Genomic DNA, 25,868 nt, shown 5'->3' on the forward strand with positions numbered 1-25,868 from the left:
CCATGCCGGGTCAGAGGGGCAGCGTGAGGTGAAAAGCCAGCGTGGGAGGAGGAGGAAGCAGCGAGGGAGGCAGGAGTGCTGGATGAGGGGGTGAAGGATGCCCGGGAGAGCCCTCTGGCCAGCTGGGCACGAGGCAGCGGGAGCTGAAGGACCAAGGAGCAGAGGAGGATCTGGCAGGAGCCAAGCCTGTCGCGGGAAGGTGACAATGCCGCTGCTAACCTCAGCGCAGACATGGCTGAAGCGCTGGAAATGGCGTCTAGGGAAGGGAGCGAGCTCCCGGAGGCTGTCACGGCTCCCCCGGACAGTCTCTGGGTACCACCGGGTACCACTTCGACACTGTCACCTGGGCACTCGCCCCGAGGCCGGTGGAGGAGCCTTGGAGCAGGGCCGGACACTGGCTGTGTTTGCAGGAAAGCGCCAGAGAAGAAGGGAGGGCAGGGAAGAGCCTCTGGATGATCAGAAAGCGCCTGCCTGGCAGGAATACAGGCAGCTGCCGCTCTCCCCGTGCGGTGAGAAGAGCAGGAGGATGAGCACCATGCACAAGGGCCCCACGGGCAGGTCACACTGCAGGAGGATGGGCTCGGTAACGCCGAGGGGAAAGGGCTGAACACCAGCCTGAGGCCGGAAGGTGAAGCCTGACCTGCTCACGGCACCCACATTCATGGTACCCACGTTCACGCACCGTGCTCACAGCACTGTGCTCATGTTCGCGCCGGTGCCTGCTGCTGCCGGCCTCTGAATGCAGAGCTCTGCCGCGCATGGGAGCCGGTAGCAGGGCACCCCCAGGGCTGTATTCTCCCCACTCCACACTGGTCCCGCCGTCAGGGTGTGCTGCGCTGACCCACCCTGGCTCAGCCCATCTGGTCCAGCTCCCCTCGGCCGCCACGGCCAGCCCGGCACTGGGGCTGCACCATGACCCACGTCTGACCACGGCGTGCCCAGCCCAGCAAGCTCTCCCGACCGTCTGTACCACGCTGCCAGCTATGGCTTCTCCGCTCCCTCAGCTGCCTGCTCTGTGCCTCGTGACTGCAGCAGCATCTGCATCGCTTGTCTCCATCCCCAGCCCTGCCTCATCCATCTCCATCCCAGCCCTGCCCCATCCGTCTCCATCCCAGCCCTGCCTCTCCCAGCTTCAACCCAGCTTTGCCTCTCCCTGCTCCATCCCAGCCTTTCCTTGCTTGTCTCCATCCCTGGGCCAGCATGGCCAGCAGTAGATCTCTGTGCTGATCTGGGTCGAGAAGCCCCTGAGAGCCAGAGCCTGACCCCCAACTTGTTGTCACCCCGTTTCTGCTCTGCAATGCCCCACGGTGCCAGTGCTGTGACACCCCAGCTCCGTGCCCCCTCTGCTGCCAGCTGTCTGTGCCCTGCTGTGGGGAGAGCACAGCCCCCATCACGGCTGGTCCAAGCTGCCCCATCCCACCGCCCGGCACCTCCTGGCCAAGAGGGACGGTGGCAGCGGGGCCACAGGCTGGTGTGTGCCTGGGGGGCAGCTGGGGCCAGCGCTGGGCTCCCCCACGGCCCGTGCCGGAGCCAGGCATCCCTCTCCGGCTGCAGAGAGCGGAGCTGCTCCTGCCTGCGAGCAGCCGCAGGCAGGGAAGGTGCCGGGGAGGTGGGGGAAAGCCTGTCCCCGGTGAGCGGTAGCCCTGCCGGGGCCAGGAGCCAGCAACAGGCACTGCGCAGCCCCGAGGAGCCTGGTCCCCGCTGGGGTCCCCCCATCCAGGCCCCCGCCCCGGCCGGGCCACCCGGAGCCGCTGCCCAGGACCACGACCAGAGTCTCCAGGGACAGAGACCCCCCGCCCCGCCCCGGGCAGCCTGTGCCAGTGTCACCCTCACGCTGAGGAGTGTGTCCCGGGGGGCCAGAGGGACCCTCCCAGGGTCCGGTTTGTGCCTGTTGCCTCTGGTCATGACACTGGGCACCGCTGGAAGAGCCTGGCTCCGTCCTCTCGGCACCCTCCCTGCAGGTATCTGTAGGCATGGATTCAATCCCCCGGAGCCTGCTCTGCTCCAGGCTGAGCAGTCCCAGTCCCCTCAGCCTTTCCCCATAGCAGAGTTGCTCCAGTCCTTCAGTGTCGTGGTGGCCCCTCGCTGGACCCTCTCCCAGGCTGTCCATGTCCCTCTTGTACTGGGGAGCCCAGCACTGGACCCAGCACTCCCAGGGTGGCCTCCTCAACCAGTAGGCAACACTCCTAACGCAGCCCAGGACGCCATTTGCCTTCATTGCATGAGGACCCGCTGCGGCCTCGTGCTCGGCTTGGTGTCCACTGGGACCCCCCAGGGCCTTCTCTGCCGAGCTGCTCTCCAGCCTGGTCAGTCCCCAGCACGTGCTGCTGCCTGGTGCAGATCCTCAGCGCGGCGCTGAGCCCGCTACCTCACATGCTCTGCGCAATGCCCAGAGCAGCACCGGCACCACAGCCGGCACCTCCTCGGCACCACGTCAGCGTGGCCCCAGGACCGCACCATGCACGCGCCTACTGCTCTGCCCCCGGCACATGCAGGGCTGCCATGCGAAGCGGCACAAGCACCGGCGGCGGCAGGCACGCTCTGGGGCAGGCTCGCATGCAGGCAGGGGCATGCCTGCTCCACCGGGCACCTGCACTGGCTGCGCTGGCAGGACGAGGACCGACCTCCCCTCCTGCCTGCCCTGGTCCTGCTGGCAGGAGCGGAGCCCGGCAGAAGGAGCCCGGCAGAAAGGGCGGCGCGATGGGACGAGCGTGCGAGGGCAGCCCCCCGCTCTGATCTGCTGCCCCCACCCCAAATCCCGCCTGGCACGGAGGGGCTCAGCCCTTCCTCCTCCTCCTCCGGCAGCGTTCCCCAGCCTGGGAGCCGCCGCAGCCCAGACCCCTCGCGGGGGATGGCGTGCCGGGCAGGGCGGTGGGGGCCGGGGGTCCCCGGAGAGGCGCAGCGGGCGCCGGTGGGACTGCGGGCAGAGCCGCAGCCCCGTAGCGGGGAGCCCTCAACGCTAAGGTCTTACTTTTCTCTGCGGCCTCCAGGAGTTTCCTCCTCCCGCGTTTCTTCTGGGGGTCGGAAGGGGCCAGCTCACCCTCATCGGCCGGGGCGTCCAGGCCCTCCTTGGGGGTGCAGCGGCCGTTCTCCAGCGCCCGGCCCGTCTCGCCGTCCGGCAGGCTCTCCGTCTCGTCCTCCTCGGGGCGCCCGCCCTTAGGGCTCGTGCCGCCCTCCTCTGCGCCCTTCCACTGGGCACCGTCCCCCTCCACGTCCCCGTTGGGCAGCGGCTCGGCGGGGCTGGCCTCTGGGCAGGGCGGGGGGCACTTGGGGACGGCCGCGATGTCTTTGGGGGTGTCACTGCTTTCCACCTGCCGAGAAGGAGAGGGAAAGGAGCTGCGATGGGTGCTGGCAGGGGGGCATGGCCCCGCTCGCGCCCCCAGCCCGCACCCCACCACGGCACCACTGGCCACCACCACCAGACCCCGCGGCAGGATCCCCTGCACCACCTCAGGGTGGCCGGCTCCATCCAGTCCCCATCCCCGTCCCCCTGCCCTGACCCTACTTCCCCACCGCAGACCATCGCAGCGCAAAGGGTATCTCCAGGACCACAGCCTATACCCCCAGAGTCACGGCTCCACGACCCAGTGATAACCTGGGGACAAATGCGGATTATGCCAAAAAAGGCCAAGTTTCACCTCCTGCACCTCAGGCATGCCACCCTGCCACTGCCTGCAGGGTGCCCCAGGGCGAGACGGGGCTACAATGGCACCCTCAGGCCCAGGACATGTGGCCATGGAACCCTCAGGACATGGACATGCTGCCATGACACCATGAGGACCACTACACAATGCCATAGCATCCACAGAACCAGGATATATAGAAGTGACATCATCTGGAACAGGACACACTGCTGTGTCACCCTCAGGATGAGGACAAGCTGCCATGGCACTGTCAGGACCAAGGCACACTGCCATGGGACAAAAGGACCAGGACATGCTGCCACAACATCCTCAGGACCAGGACACGCTGCAGTGACACCCTCAGGACAAGGACACATGGCCATGACATATTCAGGACCAGAACGCAACACCACAGCATGCTTAGGACAAAGACACATGGCGGTGACACCGTCAGTACCAGGACACACTGCCGTGACACCACCAGGACAACGTCATACTGCTGTGACACACTCAGGACCAGGACACACTGCCATGGCACCTTCAGGTCCAGGATACAAAGCCATGACACCCTCAGGACCAGCACAAGTGGTCACGACACCTTCAGGACCAGGACATGGTGCTGTAACACCTTCAGGACCAGGACACACAGACATGATACCCCCAGTACCAGGACATGCTGTCATGAAACCCTCAGGACCAGGACATGGTGCCATGGTACCCCCAGGACTGCTGCCATGGCACCCTCAGGAGCAGCTCAGGTTGCAATGACACCCTCAGGTCCAGGACATGCTGCATGGATACCCTCAGGACTAGGACATGGTGCCACGGAACCCTTAGGATCAGGAAAAACTGCCATAGCACCCTCAGGACCTGGACACCGTGCCATGGCATCTGCAGGACCAGGACACACGGCCATGACACCCTCAGGACCAGGACACAATGGCATGGCATCCTCATGATGAGGACACACAGCCATGGCACCTTCAGGATGAGGACACACTGCCATGACACCCCAAAACCAGGACATAGAGCCATGGCCTCCTCAGGACCAGGGCACACAGCCACAGCACCCTCAGGACCGAGATACACAACCGTGATGCCCTCAGGACCAGGACACCGTGCCATGTCACACAATCAGGCAGCAGACTCAAACTAACCAATGACATATTCCTTTCAATACTTAAAGCGGGCTTCTAAGAAAGGTGGGGACAGACTTTTTAGCAGGGCCTGTAGCGAGAGGGCAAGAGGTAATGGTTTTAAACTGAAAGAGGGTAGGGTTAGGTCAGACATGAGGAGGAAATATTTTACGCTGAGGGTGGTGAGACACTGGAGCAGGTTACCCAGAGAGGTGGTTGATGCCCCATCCTTGGAAGCGTTCAAGCTCAGGTTGGACGGGGCTCTGAGCAACCTGATCTGGTTGAAGATGTCCCTGCTCATGGCAGAGGGTTGGACTGGATGACTTTTAAAGGTCTCTTCCCACCCAAATCATTCTACGATTCTATGATAGTGCACACCATGTAACGTCACAATCAGCAATAAAATGGGAGTGGAGGGGGTCTGGGTAAGTCAGACATCTGATGTTGAGGAACTGGCTGGGCATCGCTCTACCCATAGGTGGTTAGTGATGGCCTTTGCGTCCCTCGGTTTGTTGTTTTCTTTCCCTCTTCTTCCACTTCTTCTCTTATTAAATAATCCTCATCTTGACCCAGACATTTGCTTGCTTTTACTCTTCCTTTCCTCCTCCCCCATCCCACCGGTGGCAGGGGGCGGGGGGGGTAGTGAGTGAATGGCTGTGTGATGCTTAGCTGCCTGCCGGGTTTAACTCACAAGACACCCTCACCAGGACACACAGCACCCTCAGGACCAGGACACATGGACATGACACCCTCAGGACCAAGACAAATGGAAGTGATACCATGAGGACCAGGACACAATGCCATGGTACCCTCACGTCCAAGAAAAAAGGAGGTGACACCATGAGGACCAAAACATGGAGCCATGGCACACTCAGGATCAGGATAGACTGTGTGGCAGCTTCAGGTCCAGGACAAGTGGTCAAGACACCCTCAGGACAAAGACACATTGCAATGACATCCTCAGGACCAGGACACAATGCCATGGCACCCTGAGGACCAGGATGCAATATCATGACACACTTAGGAGCACGACACACTGCCACAGCACCTTCAAGACTAAGACACACCTCCATGGCACCCACAGGAGCAGGACACATGGACATGACACCCTCAGGACCAGGACAATCTGTCAAGGACTGTCAGGACTAGGACACACTCCCATGACACCCTCAGGACCAGGACATGAAGCCATGGCATCCTCAGGACCTGAACACACTACCAGGACATCCTTAGGATCAGGAAAAGCTGCCATGGCACTCGCAGAACCTGGACGCATGGACATCACAGAATCATAGCATCATAGAAAGGTTTGGGTTGGAAGGGACCTTTGAGTAGTCCAACCCCCCTGCCATGGGCAGAGACACCTTCCACTAGACCAGTTTGCTCAAAGACCCATCCAACCTGGCCTTGAATACTTCCATTGATAAGGCATCCACAACTGCTCCGGGCAACCTGCTCCAGCGTCTCGCCACCCTCATCGCAAAACATTTCCTCCTCATGCCAAACCTAACCCTACGCTCTTTCAGTTTAAAACCATTGCCCCTTGTCCTGTCACCACAGGCCCTGGTAAAAAGTCTTTCTCCATCTTTCTAATAAGCCCCCTTTATATATTGAAAGGCTGCACTAAGGTCTCCCCAGAACAGGGGACACAACAGCATGGCACCCTCAGGACAAGGACACAAGGATGTGACACCACAAGGACCTGGATACACTGCCATGATGCCCTCAGGACCAGGACACAGTGACATTGTACCCTCAGGAGCAGGACACGGTGCCATGACATCCTCAGGACAAGGACACAACACCATGGCACTCTCAGTACCAGGACACATGGCCATGACACCCTCAGGACCAGGACACAATGGCATGGCATCCTCATGACGAGGACACACAGCCATGGCACCTTCAGGATGAGGACACACTGCCATGACACCCCCAAAACCAGGACATAGAGCCATGGCCTCCTCAGGACCGGGACACACAGCCACAGCACCCTCAGGACTGAGATACACAACCATGACACCCTGAGGACCAGGACACAGCATCATGCCACCCTCAGGAACAGGACACAACGCCTTGAGACCCTCAGGAGCTGGGCATGCTGTCATGATGCCCTCAGGACAAGGACACACAGCCACAACATCCTTAGGATAAGGAAAACAAAACCATGGCACCCTCAGTACCAGGACACATTGCCACAGCACCCTCAAAATCAAGACACAATGCCATGACACCCTCAGGACTAGGACACGGTGCCATGAGATCCTCAGGAGCAGGACACAATGCCATGACAACTTCAGGATGACAACGCATGGCAATGACACCCTGAGGAGCAGTATATACTGCTATGACACCTTCAGGAGAAGGATGCAATGCCATGACACTTTCATGGTCAGGATTAATGGCCATGAAACCATCAGGACCAGGACACATGGATATGACATGCTGAGGACCAGGAAATACTGCCGTGGCACCTTCAGGACCAGGACACAATGCCATGACATCCTCAGGACCAGGACACACCACTATGTCACCCTGAGGACCAGGATATTCCACCATGGCACCTGCAGGACCAGGACAAAAGGCCATGGCAACTTCAGGACCACAACACTCTACCATAGCAATCTTAGGACAAGGACACACTTCCATGGCACCCTCAGGAGCAGGTCATGTTACAGTAACACCCTCAAGACCATGACACAATGACATGGCATCCTGAGGACCTGGACAGAGGGACATGACACCCACAGGAGCAGGACAGAAGTAGGCAACACCATGAGGACCTGGATACACTGTCATGGCAACTTCAGGACCAGAACACGCTGCCATGACACCCTAAGGAATAGGACACACTACCACGACATCCTCTGGACCAGGACACAAAGCCATGACACCCTTAGGAAACAGAAGACAAATCCATGGCATCCTCAGGACCAAGACACAAGGATGTGATACCAAGAGGACCTGGACACAATGCTGGGGCACCTTCAGGACCAGGACAAACTGCCAGGACACCCTGAGGACCAAGACAAAACGGAGGTGACACCATGAGAACCAGGATATAGAGCCATGACACTCACAGGACCAGAATACAAGGCCATGGTGCCCTCAGGACCAGAACACAATGCATGGCAGCTTCAGGTCCAGGAGAAGTGGTCAAGACACCCTGAGGACCAAGACGCACCTCCATGGCACACTCAGGACCAGGACTCGCTGCCATGACACCCCGAGGAGCAGGTCATATTGCAATGAACGCCCTCAGGGCCAGGACACAACACCATGTCACCCTCAGGACCAAGACACAAGGACATGACACGATGAGGACCTGTATATGCTACCATGACACCTTCAGGACTAGGACACAACGCCATGTCACCCTCAGGACCAAGACAAATGGAGGTGACACCATGAGGATCAGGACATGGAGCCATGTCACCCTCAGGACCAAGACACAAGGACATGACACGATGAGGACCTGGATACGCTGCCATGACACCTTCAGAACCTGGACAAATGGCCATGAAACCTTCAGGACCAGGACATACCGCCACGATGCTCTTAGGACCAGGACACAACGCCATGTCACCCTCAGGACCAAGAAAAACGGAGGTGACACCATGAGGACCTGGATACAATGCTATGGCCCCCTGAGGACCAAGACACAGGGAAATGTCACCATGAGGACCTGGATACACTGCCATGACACCTTCAGGACCCGGACGAATGACCATGAAACCCTGAGGACCAGGACACATCACCATGAAGCCCTCAGGACCAGGACACAACGCCACAACACCTACAGCAGCACGACACACGGCCATACACCCTCAGGACTGGAACATGGTGCCACGGTACCCTCAGGACAAGGACATGCTGGAATGTCACCCAGCTGCCCCAGTCCCCATGTCGGTGAGGACACCCCCAGCGCAGAGCGGACACTGGAGCTGCCCGTCTTGCCCGGCTCGCTTGTGCTGCAACGCTGCGGCGCGGGGCCAGCGTTGGGACCCCCTCCCTCCTGCCCGTCCCCATCGGCAGCGGGAACATTGACCAGCTGGTGTGTGCACACGCACGCGCTTGTGCAAGACAGGTGGACTCAGGGCCCGCGACGGCCGTGCACGTGTGTGCGTGACAGGCAGAGCCAGCCACTGCGGCGTGCGCTTGTGACAGGAAGGGACAGGGCGCGTGACAACCGTGTGTGTGCGTGTACACGGCGGCAGGGACAGCCCGTGACGGGTGCTCGTGGGTGGTCGTACACGTGTGTGTGTGCACAGCAGGCAGAGCTGGGGACCACGACCTGCGCGTGTGTGTGTACAGGTGACAGGTGGAGCCAGGCCCTGTGACAACCCCGTGTGCAGATGTGTGTGCAAAAGTGACACACGCAAATGCGACACACGCAAATGTGGCCCACGGTGAGTGTGAGAGTGGGAAAGAGTGTGACAAGCACAGCCGGAGCCCGTGACACACATGTGCGCGTGTCAGATGGGCAACGCCAACACTCGCAGGCGGGTGTGCGTATGCGACAGGCGGTGCCGACGTGTGCGACAGGCGGGTGCGCGTGTGACAGGCGGTGCCGGTGCCCGCAGGAAACGTGCAGCCGGCCCCGGCTCGCGAGTGCAGCGACAGAGCGGCGAGCGTGCGCGAGCGTGAGACACGGGGGAGGACCGTCTGCGCCGGCACTCACCGGCACGCCGGGCCCGAGCGCGTGCCCGCGTGACAGACGGCGCCGACGTGAGCGCAGGAGACGGCGGTGCCGAGCGCGCAAGCAAGGCCGCTTGGCTGGGGATGGCATTGCCGGTCCCTCGCCATGGCGCCAGCCCCGGGGCAGCCGCACGGCACGGCACGGCGTGGCACGGCGTGGCACGGCACGGGCTGGCGGCCGCAGGAGCGGGAGCGGGAGCAGAGTCAGAGCGAGAGGAGCAGCCCGGCCCGGCGGTTTCCGTGGCGAAGGAGAGTGAAAGTGCTGCTGCGTCACTGCAACAGCCGGGTGCGCGGCGCAGCCGCGGCAGGGTGGGCTCTGCCTCCGCCGCTCGCCCGGGCCCCGGTGGGCCCCGCTGCCGCCGTGCCGGGGAGGAGCGCTCGGTTCCCCTCCCGGCTGTGCTCCCGGGGGGACACAGGCTCACCCCATGCTGGTGCATGGGGGGCCCCATCCCTGGGGCTAGGCCCTCGCCAGCACAGCCCAGCGGAGCCGTACCGGCACCAGCGCCATTCCTCCCTGGAGACCCCCTGCGCTGCCCACGGGCGAGGGGTGCCTGCGCCGTGGGGTGTCTCACCCCAGCACCAGCGGCTGAACACCCTAAGGACAGACACCCGCTGCCGCTGCCTCCCGGTGCCGCCGGGGCCGGGAGCTGAGGCGGTGGCACCCTGCCCCGCTTCCTGCGCCCCGTGCTCGCCTCCGCGAGCTTGTACGTCCCTGAGCCCCGTGCTCGCCTCCGTGAGCTTGTGCATCCTGTGTCCCGTGCTCACTTCCACGAGCTTGCGCACCCCTGAGCCCTGTGCTCGCCTCCCTGTCCCCGTCCCCACGCCGACCCACAGCAAGGGCTCTGCAAGAAGCCGGGAGCGCTGGGGGCTTTGCAGGATCCCAAGGATCCGCATCCCAGGGATCGGGAAGACGCCCCAGGTTTGCTCCCAGCCCAGCCGTGCCCAACCCCGCCTGCCATCCCGCCGGGGCTGGAGCAGGGCCCCCCCGTCTCTGCGGCAGCAATGCCAGGAAACGCGGCCACGCTGCGGAGGCAGGCAGCCCACCAGCACCTTTCCTGCACCGCCGCTCACCCCCACCTCTGCCTCGGCCCTCCCAGCTCCCCGTGGCGCAGGAGGGCTGGGGTGCCGGGGGGCTGGCGCGGTGCCGGGGTGGCACGGAGGGGAGCCGGCTGCAAGGACGCTCCTGTCTGTCCCCAGCAAACTACATGTCCCAGGATGCACCGTACGGTGGCAGGGTGCCAGGGAGCAAATGCCGAGCTGCCAGCCAGGCTTGACGTGAGCCGGGGTGCTCGCGGTGCTGCCGGGGTGCTCGCGGTGCTGCCGGGGTGCCCGCCGTGCTGCCCACCCTTCCCTGCCCCAGCGACTGCTGCGAAGCGGACCGGGGAGAGGACACCGAGGTGTGAGGCAGGAGCTCGGGGGGGGGGGCGGCAGGTGGCAGCTTTGCTTTCCAGGGCTCCCCGAATTCATGCTGCCGCCGCCACCCGCTCCCCCGCAGGGTGCAGGAGCCCCCTCCCCAGGCGTGCCCGGCAGGCGGCGGTGGGGGGGTGCATGTGACGCTTACCATGGTGCATCCCCTCCGGCTGGCGCGCAGACCCCCGTCCGGCTGCCGCTCGCCCTTGCGCAGGCGCCTCCTCCCCGCGCTGGCGGCCGCGTCCCCGCGGCGGCGGGCGCTTCCTGCTCGGCCTGGCCGCCCCGGCTCGCTGGCAGAGTCACTTCCTCCGCTCGCTCGCCGGCCCAAGCCCCGGTGTGTGGGGGGCCGGGGGCCGTCGTGCCACGAGCGGAGCCGGGAAGGAGGGGACGTGCCGCTCCGCAACCCGCAGCGGGGAAGGGGCTGGCGAGGCAGGAGGGGTATTGGGGGCCGGGGGGGACCCTCGCAGGGTGTCTGGCAGCACCGGCGGGGAGCCACGGCCACGCCAGCGCAATGCCTGGCTGCCCACGGGGACGCAGGAAAGCGCTCCCAAACGCCCTCCCGCTGTGCCGAGCTCGCACCGCGCAGCCCCCGGCCGCAGCCAGGCTGACCCCGCTCCCACCCGGGGACAGTGCGGTGGTGTCACCTGCGCCGGGGATGTGCACGCGCCAGGGCGGGGGCCACGGCACACCCACACGCCGGGGACACGCGAACCACCACCGCCAGTCCCAGGGGTGCCTGGCAGCCTCTCCCTGTGCCGGATGGCCTACCGGCTGCGGCAGGCGGCAAAGCCCGGTTCCTGGGGAGGGCACGGCTCAACCGAGCAGACACCGCTGCCATCGGGAGGGTGGAAGTGTCGTGCCAGGCCACCGCGCGGGAGCTCCCGGCTGCAAGCGAGGGTGCGCACGGGGTGACAAAGGCTGAAGGACAAACCTTGGCGTGCCTGGCCGACGGACACCGCAGCCCCGGGAGGCCTGGACACCGACCACGGTAGTGGGACGGGCTGCAGGGACGCCACGGTGTGTCTGGATGTGGCCCTGGAGCAGCGGAGGGAGCTGGCGCCGTCGGCGAGATGGATGCCGGAGAGCAAAGTCCCCGGCTGGCGGAGGGGAGGGAGCCGCCAGCGCCGCTGTGCCTGCGCCTGGGCCTTGTGCTGGCTCTGGAAGTGATTGTGCGGCGCACGCTCTGCTTGCATCCCACCGTGCCCGTGTGCCGCCGGCGCCCCAACCGCCCCAGCCGGCCGGGGGCCTCAGCGCAGGAGGAGCTGCTGGAAGGGCCGGAGTTGGCTCAAAGGGGATGGGGCAGCCCGGAGCAAAGGGGAGGGAGGGAGGGAGACAGACAACCTGAAGCGGGGCTCGTGGGCTGCACCCCAGCGCTGCACCCCGGAGCTCCCTGCCAGGGGCTGTAGCCGGAGGGACAGGCGGGGGTCCATCCCACGTCCCTCATGGGAACGGCCCGGGGCTCTCTGTCCCCACAGCAGGCTCCACGGCGAGTGTGAGGGGACCTGCTTCCCGCTGCGTCCCCCCGCCCCGTCCCCTGCCAGCCAGCATCTGCTGCCCTCCCTTGGGGTCCCCGGCTGCCGTCCCAAGGCGGTGCCGGGGCCGGGCTGCAGCTTGTGGTGGGGGCCCAGCCGCTCCCAGCCCCGCTCCAGCCTCCTGCTCAGGGCCGCATCCTGGACACCGTGCCGAAAACAATCGCAGGGGCTGCGTGGGCTTCCCGGGAGGAAACGGGAAGGCCAGCAATGTGCTCCGGATTAGGCGGCTGCGGGGGCTGGCGAGGCACGGCTGCGGGGGGCTCGGCCCACTCCCCCCATCGGGACAGCGCCCGGGGGGCCACGCAGGCGCGGGGGTGGCAGGAGCACGGTGGCATGCGCTCCCCTCGGGGCTGCGAGGCCACGGCACCGGCACCGGCACCAGGGTTAACCATCACCGCTGGCCATGCCGCCGGGGAGTACCACCCTGCCGGCACCACGCACCCTCCGCCGGGAGCCGTGCCGCCCCTTCCCAACGTAGGGCTGCGGCCGAGCGGAGCAGATGGAAGCTGACGTGCCGCGTGCCGCCCCGGCGCCGTGGCCCCGCTCCAGCCCCGCCCTTGGCAGCCCCTTCCCGCCAGCACGGCAGACCCCGGCCCACCGCGCTTTCAGGAAACAGGCGTCACCGCGCATCTGCCGTGGCACCCGCTCGGCCCCGGCTCCCTGCCCGCGGCGGGGGGCTCCCCAGGCCCTGCGGTGCTGCCGGACAAAGCCAGGAAGCTGCGCTGGGCAGGCGGGTCCGTCCGCATCGCAGTGGGACAGGCGGCACGTCGGAGGTTAACCCCGGGATGGGACAGGCACCGCGTCCCTTTGCACGACGGCCCACCAGGACAGGGACACGCAGGCCACCCGGCACCACGGCCGGCATGCCCTGGCACGGCACCCATCCAAAACCCGCCTCCCCGCGCCCTCGTGCTTCCAGCGCCTCAACAGCCGCCCCAGCCAAACCTGGTGCCCCGGCTCCACCGCTGCTGCTGCTTCCCTACCTGGGTCGGAACCGGACCCCGGCTCGCTGGGCCCCCCTCCCCGTGCCGCTGGCACGTCCCGGTGCTGCCACTCGGACACCGCCGCCGGGCCGGGGAGGCAGAGGGGAAGGGGAGGCCGGGACCCACCCTGCGGTCCTGCCCCTCCCCGGCTGCCCCGGCGCCCGTCCCCGTCCCCGGCGGCGGGTCTGCCTTCCTGCCCACCCACCCGCTTCCTCCGCGCCGGCCGGGCCCTGGGAACAAGCGTTGCCTTTCTCCCGCTCCCCTCCCCTCCGCTGGGCTCCCGCCAAGGACGCTGCTTTGCCGGGAGCCCGCCGGGCTGGACGGCCCCGTGCCGGCCCCGCCGCCTCGCTCGCTGCCGGGGTGACACCAGTGGGGCCTCGGCCGCGGGGCGGGGGCTGGCTGCGCCGGAGATGCGTGCTGACGCTGGGGACCGGTCCCTGCAGAGGGACGGGGGACAGCCCAGATGCACCGCAGCCCGCGGGGAGCCTCGTGCCGACCCGAGTGCCGGAGCACCGGCAGCAGCTCCAAAAACCCGCAGGGCCTGGGGAGCTGCCAGGCGAGGGGACAGGGGATGGGGCAGCCCCTGGGCCATGTCCCCTCTGCCAGGGGGGGAGGTCTCGGGAGAGCCACTGCCATCCACGGCACCATCCACAGAGCCGCTGGTGTCCCACTGCTGAGCCCCTGCCGGGCCCAGCTGGGGCTGGGGGCACTGGTCGTGGAGGCGCAGCATGGCATGGTTTGGCACGGCGCGGTTCAGCATGGCACGGCACGGCTCAACGTGGCACGGCACGGCTCAACGTGGCACGGCACACCACAGGACAGCACGGTATGGCCCGGCACGGCTCAGCACAGCTCAGAACGGTACGGCTCGGCGCGGCACGGCATGGCTCACAGATACCGTGATACCTGTCCCTGCAGGGCCGTCCCCAGCCAGACCCCCTGGCTGCCCCCCTGGCAGGGCGGGGGTCTGGGGAGGCCACCCGCCTCGGCCAGCAGCATCACACCCCAGGCAAAATATCTCCGACACCTGGGAAATCAGAGGGGCCGGTTACCACCGCCAGGCAGGGCTCCCCCCACCCTGCCCGCTCTGCCCGGCAGCTGCTGGCTCCTGCCAGGGTCTGTCTCTGCCCATCCCCATGGCCGCTGCTCAGCACCGCTGCCCCCCGCTCCGGCGCGGGCAGGCCTGCCTGTACCGGGTGTCGGCATCTCCTCCTCCCGCCTCCCTGCCAGCTCCTGCCTGTCCTCTGCACCCCGCTGAGCACCCTGTGGGGTCCTGGCCCTGATGGGGGTCTCGGGGCTGAGCTCCCCACCCCACGGACGTGCTAGGAAGGGAAGGCAGCAGCAGCACGGGTCCTCGGTGCCCAGACCCCCTGCCAGTCCCACATCGAGCCCCCCCTCATGCCGGCAAGCTCCATCCCCAAGCAGGGCTCATGTCCCTGCCCCAGGCGCGGGCTGAGGTGGGTGCTCAGCACCCTCCTGCAACACATCTGCCTGATGGGTCCCTGTGAGCAGGGTCCTGGGCACCCTCGGCCAGTCCCCAAGGAGCCAGCCCGCTCGCTCAGGGTCCCCGTGCCACACACCGGCTCCCCTACACCGCAGCCTGGTGCCCCCGGCCAGGGGCTGCTCCTGCAGCCGCCGGCACCGCGGGGCTCTCCAGCGGGGAGGATATTTTTAGCAGTTCACACCCGGCCGGGGCTTTCCCCAGCCTCCTGGCAGTGCCCACGGGGCTGTGGGGCTTGCCAGCTCCACTTGCTTGGCAGCGGGAGCCACTGGCCGGCCGGCCGGGCCGGCGCCGTGCACGGGGCAGGTGCGGCGCGCGGGAGCATGCAGCAAGCGTACATCGGACGAGCACCCGCCGCGAGCCGGCCGGCTCTTCTGCAGGAGGCACCGGGAGGTGCCTGGCATCGGGGCACCGCTGCCATCCATCCATCCTGCTCCGGACCTGCCGTACTGGGGGGGGGGGGTGCTCCTGGGGCCGCCTGCTCTGATGGCCAGAGACCTCCTGGTTCCCAGGCTCTGTCTGTTCCCGATGACTTTCCCCATTTGTTCCCGTGCCAGCATTGTTCTTCCATCGAAACGGCTCCCCCCGCCCCGGCACGTACCTCCCGCCCCGCCAGATTTACAGCCAGCTTTCGGAGCCCGGCTGCCTGCTCCCCTGCCGGCTCCCGGCCCCGCGCCCCATCGTGCCCCATCGCACCCCCGCCCGCCCCAGGCGATGCCGTCCCGGCTTCCCCAGCCCCGCTGCCACGACTGCAGGGATCAGGACAGGCAGCACAGATCTGGACACGTCAAAGTGCAGGATTAACCCTTTCTGCAGCCGGAAACCTTTGCAAAAAGGTTTTGCAACCTTCTAGCAGCGAAGGCGCCCCGGCCCCGCTCGTCTCCCCACCAGGGAGCTCTGCCCCTACGTCCCCTCCCGCGGTGCCAGGGGACGGGGACGCTGCCCGAGCCCTGCCTGCTCCTGGGACCAGGGTGACAATGTGCACCTTCCCTCCGGGGCTTCAGCATCGAAAGGAACCTCCGCTCCTCCTCTGAACACCGAATTCACGGTGGAACCAGCCGCCGGCGGCACGACATCCGGCCAGCTGACAGGGAGGAAGCCACCATGGCTCCTCCACCAGCACCACGACACGCCACGGCTGGAGGGGGCCAAGCCACCGCCTCCACGAGTGCCTCTCCCAGCCCTGGCTACCCTGTCCCGGTGCCCCACCAGAGCGGGCTGCTGCCCAAAGCCCTGAGCACCCCATCACCCCGCAGCACCCCCGCCGCGGGCACGGCGGCCTGTGAGCACCGCGGCGCTCTCCTGTGCCTGCCCCTCAGCCAGCGGCACCGCCGGGGCCCCGCGCGGTGCTCCCCGGGATGAGCCGTTTCAGCTGCTTTGGCGCACGGCAGGCTGCCAACCCGGCCAGCTGGGCTAGCGAGCCGGGAGCTTGCCGAGCCCTGCACGCTTAAGAGTGGGCATCGCCTGCGCGGCAGGAGCCGGGGAAGCTGGCGGGGGCTCGGCCCCCCGCACTCGCATCCGCCTTGTTATTGCAGCTGCTGGCGCGAGCCCGGGAGCCGCGCAGCATCGCCTGGGGAGGCTCCGCTCCCCGTACCCAGCCGGCCCCAGCAGCCGGAGGAGGACTGAGCAGCTTCGGGGACGGGGTGGACACACGGGGGTGCCAGCCCCCCCCCAGACAGAGAGCTAATGCACAGCAGGGCCTCGACCGAAGCTGCGCCGAGCGGAACGCTGCTGCCACCAGGCACAGGAGGGGCTTGCCGGGGGCCGCGGGGACGGGGCAGCACTGGGGGCCGGGGGGGGGATCGCTCCCCTCCTGCCGCTCCGCCGCCCTCGGGATCTCCTCCCGGCCGGAGGCTGCCGGGGCCGTGAGCGAGCGGCCGCGTGCCCCGGCACGCAGGGGAGGCGGGCCGGCCCGCGGCACGCCGGGAGCCGTAGTCTCCCGCCAGCGCGGCAAGTCCGCCGGGCGGCGGGGCGGGACGGCCCCGTGGGGGGACGCCCCGCCGCCCCCCACCTGGCCCCCGCGCCCGGCGCCCGCTGGCTCACCTGGGCATGCTTGCGCTTCCGCCCGGGCCGCCCGGCTTTCCTCATGGGCGTCCCCGGCTCCTGCTTCTCCTCCTTGCTCTGGTTCTCCTCGGGCTCCTCTTCCCCCTGCGAGCCGGAGACAGAGAGGACGGTTACGCCGCCAGCCCCGGGGCCGGGCAGCCCCGGGTCCTGGGCACGGCTCCGCTCCCGCTCGGCGCTGGGATCGCCGGCACCGTGGGTGCACCGCAGAGGGCCGCGCGTGGCCGAGCGCCTGGCCAGCAAGGCAGGAGCGCTGCCGGCATCACCAGGCCAGCGGCCCCCAGGGCACCATTAGAAGGGCCATTACGGCTCCTGCCAGGGCTTGGGCCGCGGCGTGAGCTGCCGTGGGGCCGGGTGCCTTCACTGGGTGAGCCCTCCTGCACCGTGGCCCTGTGCGGCGGCCGGCTCGGGGGTACGTGCCTGCTCCCGCAACCCGCCGGAGCCCTGCGCGCGTGGGGCTGGGGGCTCCTGCACCGCAGCATACGGAAAGGGCTGCGTGGGCCCCACGGCGTGGCACGGCACAGCATGGCACGGCACGGCACAGCAGGCCTGCAAGGAGCCATGCGGCTCCCTGGGGACGAGGGCAGGCAGCAGGAGTCAGGGTGCCCTCAGAGCAGGCAGGCAGCTGCCTGCTTCACGGTGCCGCCTCCAGCGCGGGCGCTTCGGGGGACCGCGCGCCCCTCTCCGTGCTCTGCCCCGGAGCAGCCGCCGGCGCCCCGCCGCCCCGTCCCCCCCCTCCCCGGCGCCGTGCCCCAGCCCCGGGCGCTGTCAGGGCGCACGCGCCGGCACGGGTGGCGGAGCAGGAACGAGGCCCCGGGAAATAAACCTGCTCCCCGCGCTGGGGCCGCAGCAGCCGCCCGAGGCCCGCGGCGTGCCGGGGGCCCCCCCGTTCCCCGCTCGGGGGGCCCGCGCCCAGCGCCGCGGCACGGCAGGGGGATGTGCATGCGGGACGAGGGCTGCGCCGGGTCTCCGGCGTGTCCCATGGCGGCGGCGACGGCAGCGGGGCCGGTTTCACCTGAGCCCCAGAAGATCCCGGCGGTGGCAGCAGCCAAGGCAGGAAGAGGCCGCGGAGGGGGGAGCAGGGGAAGGAGGAGAGGCCGGCGGGGGGCTGGCGAGGGAGAGGCCGGGGAGGGGATGGGGCTGGCAGCCAGACAGCGCCGACATCCAGCTGCACTCGCACGGCCCCGCAGGCGCCAGCCCCGGCCGCATTCCTGCCCGCCGCTGCCCTCCTTCCCCCTTGGGCCGGGGCAGCTGCAGGTAGCGCTGCCCACAGCACCGCCGCGCCGCAGCCGGCACACTCCCGCTGGGGTCCAGTCCAAAGGTCCCGTGGAGTTGGGACACGCCATGCCCCGTGGCTGCGGTGCCCCACGGCCGCGGTACCCCACAGCCACGGTCCCCCAGACCAGCTCCCTCCGTGCCGCCCACTGTCCGCCCACCCAAACCCAGCCTGCATCCCCCCGCGCCCCCGTCTCCCCCTGCCCGGGGCCGTGCATGTGGGATTGCACGGGAGCCACGTGCCGGTTTGTCCCCAGCCACTATGGCGGCCCGCCGGGACCACACGCGCCCCAGCCCCACCGCCGTGTGCCACTCGCCTGCGCGTGGGGCAGGGCAGCCCCCAGCCCCCTGCCCTGACCCCGCACCCTGCCAGCCCCGCAATGACCGTGCCCAGGCCCGGCACCCACCGGCACCGCGCCACGGACCGGGAAGCCAGGGCCGAGCAAGGAGAGGCAGCACCTCGGCACCCGGGAACTCAGCCCCGGGCCGAGGCCCGCTCCCCACGCGGTCCTGGGCGGAAAGTTTTGGGACGGGTCCAAGGACGACGTCAGGATCACGGTTCCAGCTCCATCCCGGCGCAGGAGCCAAACGGGGTCCCCGGGTGGGGGAATCCCGGGGGTCCCTGCCCTGCAGGCCCGCTGGGGGGGGGAACAGCACGAAGCCCCCCCTCGCCACGGCCACAGGGACCCGCCTTGCCAAACCACGCGGTGCTGCACTTTGTCCCAGCTGGAGCCGCCTCCGGGTGTTCGGCCCCGGTCCCACAGTGCCGGGACGGCCCTGCAGCCGTACAGCCTGTCCCTGCGGTGAGGCCGCGCTTCATCCAGCGCCACGGGGAAACGAGCAGCTCCTGCCACCGCTGCCAGCGCCGGGGCACCCGGCAGCGCCAAGGAGCCTGGGGGGGCCCAGCCCAGCCCCGCTGCCGGCAGCAGGAGTGCCATGGCAGAGGCGAGCCCCCCGACACCCGTCCCCTTGCTGACGGTGCCGCCCCGGGCGCCGGTGCACGGCTCCAGCCAGCTGCCCCACGCCACGCGCCGACTTCGGCCAGGCCCCGGCAGCGTTTACGCTGGATGTAAAGGAAAGGTACGGCGGGGTGTCAAGTGCACGGCGCTGGCACGCAGCCTGTGCCGGGCGGCCGGTCCTCCCGCGGCTGGGGGAGGATGCGGCCGGGGAGCACCTGGTGGGTGCTAGTGAGGCGAGGGGGGGCTCTGGGGAGTGCTCTGCAGGGTACCCAGGCAATGTCGCCTTTTGGGGGGGGCTGCAGTCCCCTGGGGGGGGTCTCTGTGCTGCCCCAGCCCCGTCTCACCGCCCAAGTGGCAGCAGCAGGCACTGCTGCGATTCCTCCCACGGCCTGGGCCTGGCCCTGCCCCGTGCTGGCGAGACGGTGCTGGGCACGGTGCCCTGCCTGCGAGAGCCGCGGCCAGCTCCTGCCGTGGTGTGCGGGACCCTCCGGCGCTGCCCCTGGCACTGCCCCCGGCCCCCCGGGATCGGTGCTGAGGGCTCCATTCTGCTCCCCACACCGCTGCACGCACCCGGCACGCGAAACACCGGTGGGGCAGCCGGCTTGAAGGACGCTGCGGTGGTGGTGGGGGGGCAGCGGGGGTCCCCGCCGCAGAAACAGGAGGTGCCCCCAGTGCGCACGGGGACAAGGCGAGCCCCCCGCGAGCCGTCCCCACCGCTGCAAACACGGGGCAGCCCCGCCACGAGGCTCAGCACGGTGCCCGCAGCACCGAGCTGGGGACCGCGGAGCCCGGGGCAGCACCGGGGCTGCAGGGACCCCCCAGGGTGTGGCTGGCACCCCAAAAGTGGGGCAAGTGCCTGAGAAGCAGGGATGCAGCCCAGGCGCGAGCAGGGCTGGTGCAAAGGGCTGCGAGGGGGATCTGCTCCCCCCGGCCCGGTGCAGGGGTGCTGGTGCCGCAGCCCCTCGCTGCCTGCAGCCAGCTCGGAGCTGAGTCATCTCCCCATACATCACCCCGCTCCCCTTCTCCCCAGGGCTCGGCCAGGCGCGGGGCTGCATGGCGCGTCCCCGATGCACCGCGCTCCTGCGCCGCGCTCCTGCGCCGCTGCCAAGCAACAACCCAGAGGGAAACCACCGCCGAGGAGGAGAGCTGCTGCATGACGCAGTGCTGGCTCCGCAGCTGCTGCACCGGGTCCCAGCTCCCGGCTGCGCCGGGCCGGCAGCGGGGAGGAAGCAGTGAGCCCTCGGTAGTGGGGGGAAACCAGCCCGGTGGGGCGGGAGAAGGTGGGTGCACAGACACCCCCCATCTTGCACAGGAGCTGGAGCTCAGCCTCGCCGGTTCTGTGCCGAAAGCAGCCGGCACTGCCGCGACCCACAGTGCCATGGGCATCGGGGGATGGCCTCGTCCTCCTGGCCCCGCAGGCAGCGCGCGTCCCTTCGGCAGAGGTGACCTCCGCGCGTGGCCACGGGGGAGACGATGCCGCGTCCCGGCGGGGTCAGGCCAGGACAGCGCTCAGACAGGCGCGCTCACGGCGTGCTCGCTGCCAGCCCACGTGGGTCGCTGGCACCGCGGGGACCGGCACCGGCACCGGTTCTGCTTTCGAGGGTGAGCGGGGCTGCACCGCAGGCGCTGGTTTCTCCCACGGCTCTTCCGGGCGGCCCCCCCGGCACCACGGCCCCGCGCCCCGCTCTCCAAGTCAGCTCTGCCACGCACCTCCAGAACAACACCAAAACACAGGGTGGGCTGCCGCGTCCACCCCCCGAGGGCTGCCCTGCCGCCTCGCTCACAATCCCGGTGCCATGACCCACGCGGGTGGGCTCGGCCGCATGCACACGCTCCGGCATAACCCGCCATGGGGGAAAAGCACGAGACCGACCGACCGACCCCTGGTTTACTCATACCCGCCAGCCGTACCAAGAACATGCCGGGCACTTCCCAACAGACGCAGGGATCAGCCCCCCCAGCAGCCAGGAGCGATGGCCAGAGGACGGGGAGCACCGGCGCAGGAGGCACGGCGCAGCCGCCACGGCTGAGCCAGCCCGGAGGAACTCAGATGACCCCGACCCTGCGCTGCCCGCAGCGGGACAGCGTCCAGCTGGCTGCCAGCCCCGATCCCCACGCCGTGACCAGGGCAGGCCCTGCCCCTGCACCCGCCGATACGCTTCTCCTCTCCACGGGAAGAGCAATGCCTTTGCCGGCACTGGGAGCAGCCGCACCGGTCCAGCATGTCCTTGTGTGGCGAGGACGCCAGGGAGCACCGAGGATGCGGTCAGAGCCTGCCGCCCGCCCTGGCTCAGGCCTCCCCAAAACCAGCACAGCCCCTCGCCTGCCCTGCCCTACATCCACACTGCACCCCAGCCCCCCCACCCGGCCCCCGCTCAGCCCTGCTCCGTCCCACAGCAGGCAGGGTGGTTTGGGGCGCAGCCCTCCCTGCAGAGCCGCTCTTCGGCTGGGGAGGCAGGGGGGACACGTACCGGGGATGGGGGTCCATCCGCCGGGGCCACGAGCCTCTCGCACGGTGCAGCGATGAGAAGGTGAGCGTGCACCGGGTGCCGCTCGGCACGGAAGGGGGTCCTGCCTGACCCCGAGCATTGCACACGGGGAGGCAGGAGGAGGTGCAGGGACCCCTGGGCCCCCGCAGCAGGCGGGACCCCCACATGGGGGGAGCAGGACTGGCACGAGGGCTCGAGCCCGGCAGTGGTGAGGCTATGGGGCCACCTCTTGATGCACGCCCCGCGTCCCCTTCCCACTGCCCCACAGCCCAGGACGCGTACCCACCACGCACCCCATCGCCACCCGCCCAGCCCCAGAGCCGGGGCAGCCCCCAGCCTTGGGGATGCCCCCCCCGACCCTGTGCTCTCTGCCATTGCGGCAGCCCCCTCCCCGCAGCCGGGCTTGCCCCGGCCCTGGCCGCCGCCGGGAGGTGACGGCAGGACTCTGCTTCCCCGTCCCCTCCCCGCGCTCCCCCACCGCCAGGAATAGCTCAATCCTCGCTAATCCCGGCTGCGGCTCAGGGCTCCCCCCGCCCGGCACAGCGCTCCCCACTGCAGCGAGGGGGGGAGCGGGGCCGGCACACGGCAGAGGGGACCCTGCACCCCCTTTTCCCGCACGCCTGCCAAGCCAGCGTTGGCCAGGAACGAACTGGACCCCCGGAGCCCACCGCTGCCCTGGCACCGGCAGGAGCAGCGCCAAGCCCAGCGATGGAGACGGCTGCGGCGCGAGCAGGGCCCCCGCGGCAGCCCCCCGCCTGCCGAGAGCCGGCAGAGCCGCGGCGGGACCCTACCTTGTGCGTGTCGAGCGCCTCGCGGTTCGGAGCGGGGCTGCTGGCGTCGAGGGTCCCGCTGGACGGCATGGTGGGGAGCGAGGGCGGGCGCCTGGGACCGTCGCCTCTTCAGCACCAAAGCGGACCCCGCCGCCGCCGCGCTCTGGCTCTCTGCGCCGAGGAGGGGGTCCGGGAGCCGTCGCCCGCCGCAGCGGCCAGCCCCTGCGTCCCGCCGCCTGCCTGGATCCTCCTGCCCCTGCGGGAAGCAGAGAGGGCCGGGGTGAGGGGGGAGCGCCGGCCCTGCCGCCCCCCGCCCGCCGCACCGCGCCCCGGCCCCCGGCAATTATTAACACGCCACAACCTTGACTCAGCCGGGCTGGGCCAGGCCGTTGTCCCCGGCATCGCCTCCGGCGGGCGGCGGAGCCCCGGCCCGCGCCGGCTGCGGGGTGCTCGGTGCGGGGTGCATGGCACAAGGTGCACAGTGCTGGCGCAGCGGCGCTGGGCGCACGGGGCACGGTGTGGTGCGGGTGTGCGCGGCGCGCAGCGTGGGGTGCAGGGTGCGGGGCGTGCGTTGCACAGCGCAGGGTGCACAGCGCGGGGTGCACAGCGCAGGGCACACGGCGCAGGGTGCCCAGCCCGGGGCGCGCGGTGCGCAGCGTGGGGTGCATTCTGCAGGGTGCAGAGTGCGCGGGGTAGAGCGTGGGGTGCGGGGTGCGCTTCGCAGGGTGCGCAGTGCGGGGTGCAGGTTGCGGGGCGCAGGTTGCGGGGAGCAGAGCACGGGGTGCGGGGTGCGTTCCGCAGGGTGCGGGGTGCAGGCAGGGGCTGCGGAGGAGGCGTCAGCCCCAGCACCTGTTGCTATGGCAAACGCTGCCTGCATTAGCCATGGCCGAGGCTGCTGTTGCCTTTGGCACCGGAGCTGCAATTTGTTTCTAGAGCTTTCCAGCCGCAGCCCGTTCCCAGCCGGCGGGGTGGGGGGCTGCCGGGCGGGCAGGGCCGCTGCTGCTAGGAACAGAAACTCAAAACCCGACACGTTCCTCCCGTCCCCACGGCTGCCTGCAGCGGGGGGCTGCCTGCGGGGCTGGGGGGGGGCGGGCTGGGGGGGGGCTGGCCCCCGGCAGGGCTGCAGCCTCCCCTGGCCCCGCAGCAGCACCGCCGCATGCACGGGGACCCCGGGGGGCTCAGGGTGCTGGGCAGGTGGGACAGAGGGTGGGAGATGGGTGGCAGCTCGACCGTCCCTGCCCCGGCTCCCCCCCCTGCCGCAGCACGGCCCCTCTGGCAGGGGTGGGACGCGGGCAGGGGGTGCAGGCAGGGGGGGTGGGATGGTGGCGTGGGGTGCGGGCTGGGGTGCAGGGTGCAGGCTGGGGGTGCAAGCTGGGAGCGTGGGATGCAGGTGCAGGATGCAGGCTGGGGGTGCTGGGTGCAGGATGGGACCTGGGGGTGTGGGCTGGGGGTGCAGCAAGCAGGATGGGGACATGGGGTGCGGGCTGGGGGTGCAGTCTGCCCCCCTCCCACCATGCACAGCCCCGTGCCAGCCAGTGGGAGCCGGGGAAGGGCTTCCCCGTCCGTCTCCTTTGCCAGCTCGGGGAGCCCCTGGGGGAGGTCCCATCCCTGGCCCCATCCCGGGGCTCCGTCCCCGCCAGCCCTCTGCCGCGCAGGGCCTGCGCCTGTTCCCCGCGGAACCCCTTTGCCCCCAGCCCGGCACGCTTGGCCCCCGCCGCTGCCGACCTCCGCCCCGCACCGGCACCCGGGGCACCGCGGTGCCCCTCGGTGAGGGGCCGGGACTGGCGCCGAGCACCCCCAGCACCCACATGGCACCGCTTCAGGCACCCGTCTGGCACACGGCACACGGTTCGGCACAGCTCGGCACACCGTTTGGCACGGCATGGCACAGCACGCCATTCGGCACAGCACGTCGTGCCATCTCGGCCCCGTGTCCCTCCCTGCGAGCTGCCTCCCCGGGGTGCTGCTCGCGGGGCCAGGGGCTGGTGGAGGCCCTGGCTCTGCCCGTGCCCCCCGCCCGAGCCCCCAGCCCCGCTCCCACCGTGCCGTGCCTCAGCAAAGTCCCGGCCGCGGGCACGGGAGGACACGTGCCGCTGGGAAGCGCCCGGGGACACCCTGGCTGCACCCAGGCACCTCCGCGGCAGGGGCACCCCAGACACCCTGGCGGGGCCCCCCCCCGTGCCCAAAAGAGGGTGCTGGTGTCCCCGGGGGAGCCCGGCATGTCCCTGCCTGCACTGCCCTGCAGTGCTGCCGCCGGCGCCTGCCTCAACGTCCCCGCAGCCCTAGAAAATGGCTCGGCAGCCCCCAGCCCCCCAGGCTGGCCCCACCACACCGGGGTCCCTCCGGCAGCGCCGGGGGGTGGGTGAGCCACCCCCCCCACCCCCGGCATCGCCGGTGCCCGGGGAGCGCGCGGCCGCGAGCCGCCCCGCTTGGCGCTGCCGAAGGGCCAGCTCGCGGGCTTTGATTCGCTTCCAGCAAACATGGTCTCCAAACGCACTAAAAATAGTTGGGCTGCGTACAAACCCCGCGGCAGCCCCGGGCCGGCGGCCGCCGAACAAAGACGGGGAGAAGCCGGCGGCACCGGCTGCCTCCCGCTCCCCCAGCCCCGCCGCCGGCCCCACGGGCTGAGCGTGGCCCCGCCAGGAGGGTACGTGCGGGTATCGCCACGGCCCCCGGCACCGCTCCCGCTCTCCCGCGCTCTTACCCGGTTGAGGCTCGCCCACCGCAGCGGGACGGGATGGGGGGCTGCGGCGCCGTGCCCCCGCGCTAGGCCGCCGAGACCCTCCTCCTGCAGCGCCGGGGCATCCCCTCGCCGATGCGGTGGCTTGGCGGCGGTGGGGGGGGACAGACCCTCGTCCGGCGTTCGCCGCCGAAGCGCGGGGAGGGACTCGCCGCGCTCTCTCCTGCCTCCCTATTTAACGGCTCGGGCTGACCTTACGGCTGACGGTAAGCGGGGGAACCGGCAGCCCCAACCCGCGCCGTGCCGCTCCCGCACGGCAGGGCCCCGGCGAGTCACGCTCGCCGCGCGGCAGAGGCGTTTCAAAGTAGGTTACCTGCGATGGATGGATGAGACACGCGGTATTGACAAAAAAAAAAAAAACCAAAAAAAAAAAACCCGCCTTTTTTATATTTAGGGACCTCGCCGGCGCCCACCGTTGCCGTGCCGCAGCCGGGAACCCGCAGAAACCCAAACGGCCATTTTAGGTGACGGCGAGCAGGGTCCCCGACAGCCCCCCGTGCCGGTGGCGGGTGACACCTTCACCGCAGTCCCCCTGTCCTGTCCTAACGTGACCCCGCGTGCAGCATCCCCCGGCGCGGTGACACCCACCGGGTTTGGACGGGGTCCCTCGTGCGTCCCCACCGCCAAAGGCGGTGGGGACGCACGAGGGACCCCGTCCAAACGCCTCTCCCGTGACAAGTGCCGCAGCGTA

The 25,868-nt window shown here is 68.9% G+C and overlaps 2 protein-coding genes across 3 annotated transcripts in view; one reads left to right on the forward strand and one right to left on the reverse strand.

Annotated features, from left to right (window-relative positions):
• Window positions 1–25,160, reverse strand: part of DNMT3A (DNA methyltransferase 3 alpha) — a 46,643-nt gene extending 21,483 nt beyond the window's left edge. Inside the window, exons 1-4 of one of the 2 annotated variants that reach the window (XM_052809540.1) lie at window positions 25,142–25,160; window positions 22,459–22,693; window positions 16,927–17,031; window positions 3,041–3,311 (exon numbers count right to left, since the gene is read on the reverse strand). In XM_052809540.1, the coding sequence (XP_052665500.1) occupies window positions 3,041–3,311; window positions 16,927–17,031; window positions 22,459–22,527 (445 nt within the window). In that variant the 5' untranslated portion in view covers window positions 22,528–22,693; window positions 25,142–25,160. Of the gene's footprint in view, window positions 1–2,971; window positions 3,312–16,926; window positions 17,032–22,458; window positions 22,694–25,141 lie in introns of both variants that reach the window. The other variant, XM_052809539.1, reaches the window with a different exon arrangement.
• The window catches only part of OST4 (oligosaccharyltransferase complex subunit 4, non-catalytic), a 130,863-nt gene that overhangs the window by 101,032 nt on the left and 3,963 nt on the right, over window positions 1–25,868 (forward strand). The window lies entirely within an intron of this gene.

Source organism: Harpia harpyja, chromosome 15 (assembly GCF_026419915.1).
Source record: "Harpia harpyja isolate bHarHar1 chromosome 15, bHarHar1 primary haplotype, whole genome shotgun sequence".
Classification (NCBI taxonomy): domain Eukaryota; kingdom Metazoa; phylum Chordata; class Aves; order Accipitriformes; family Accipitridae; genus Harpia; species Harpia harpyja.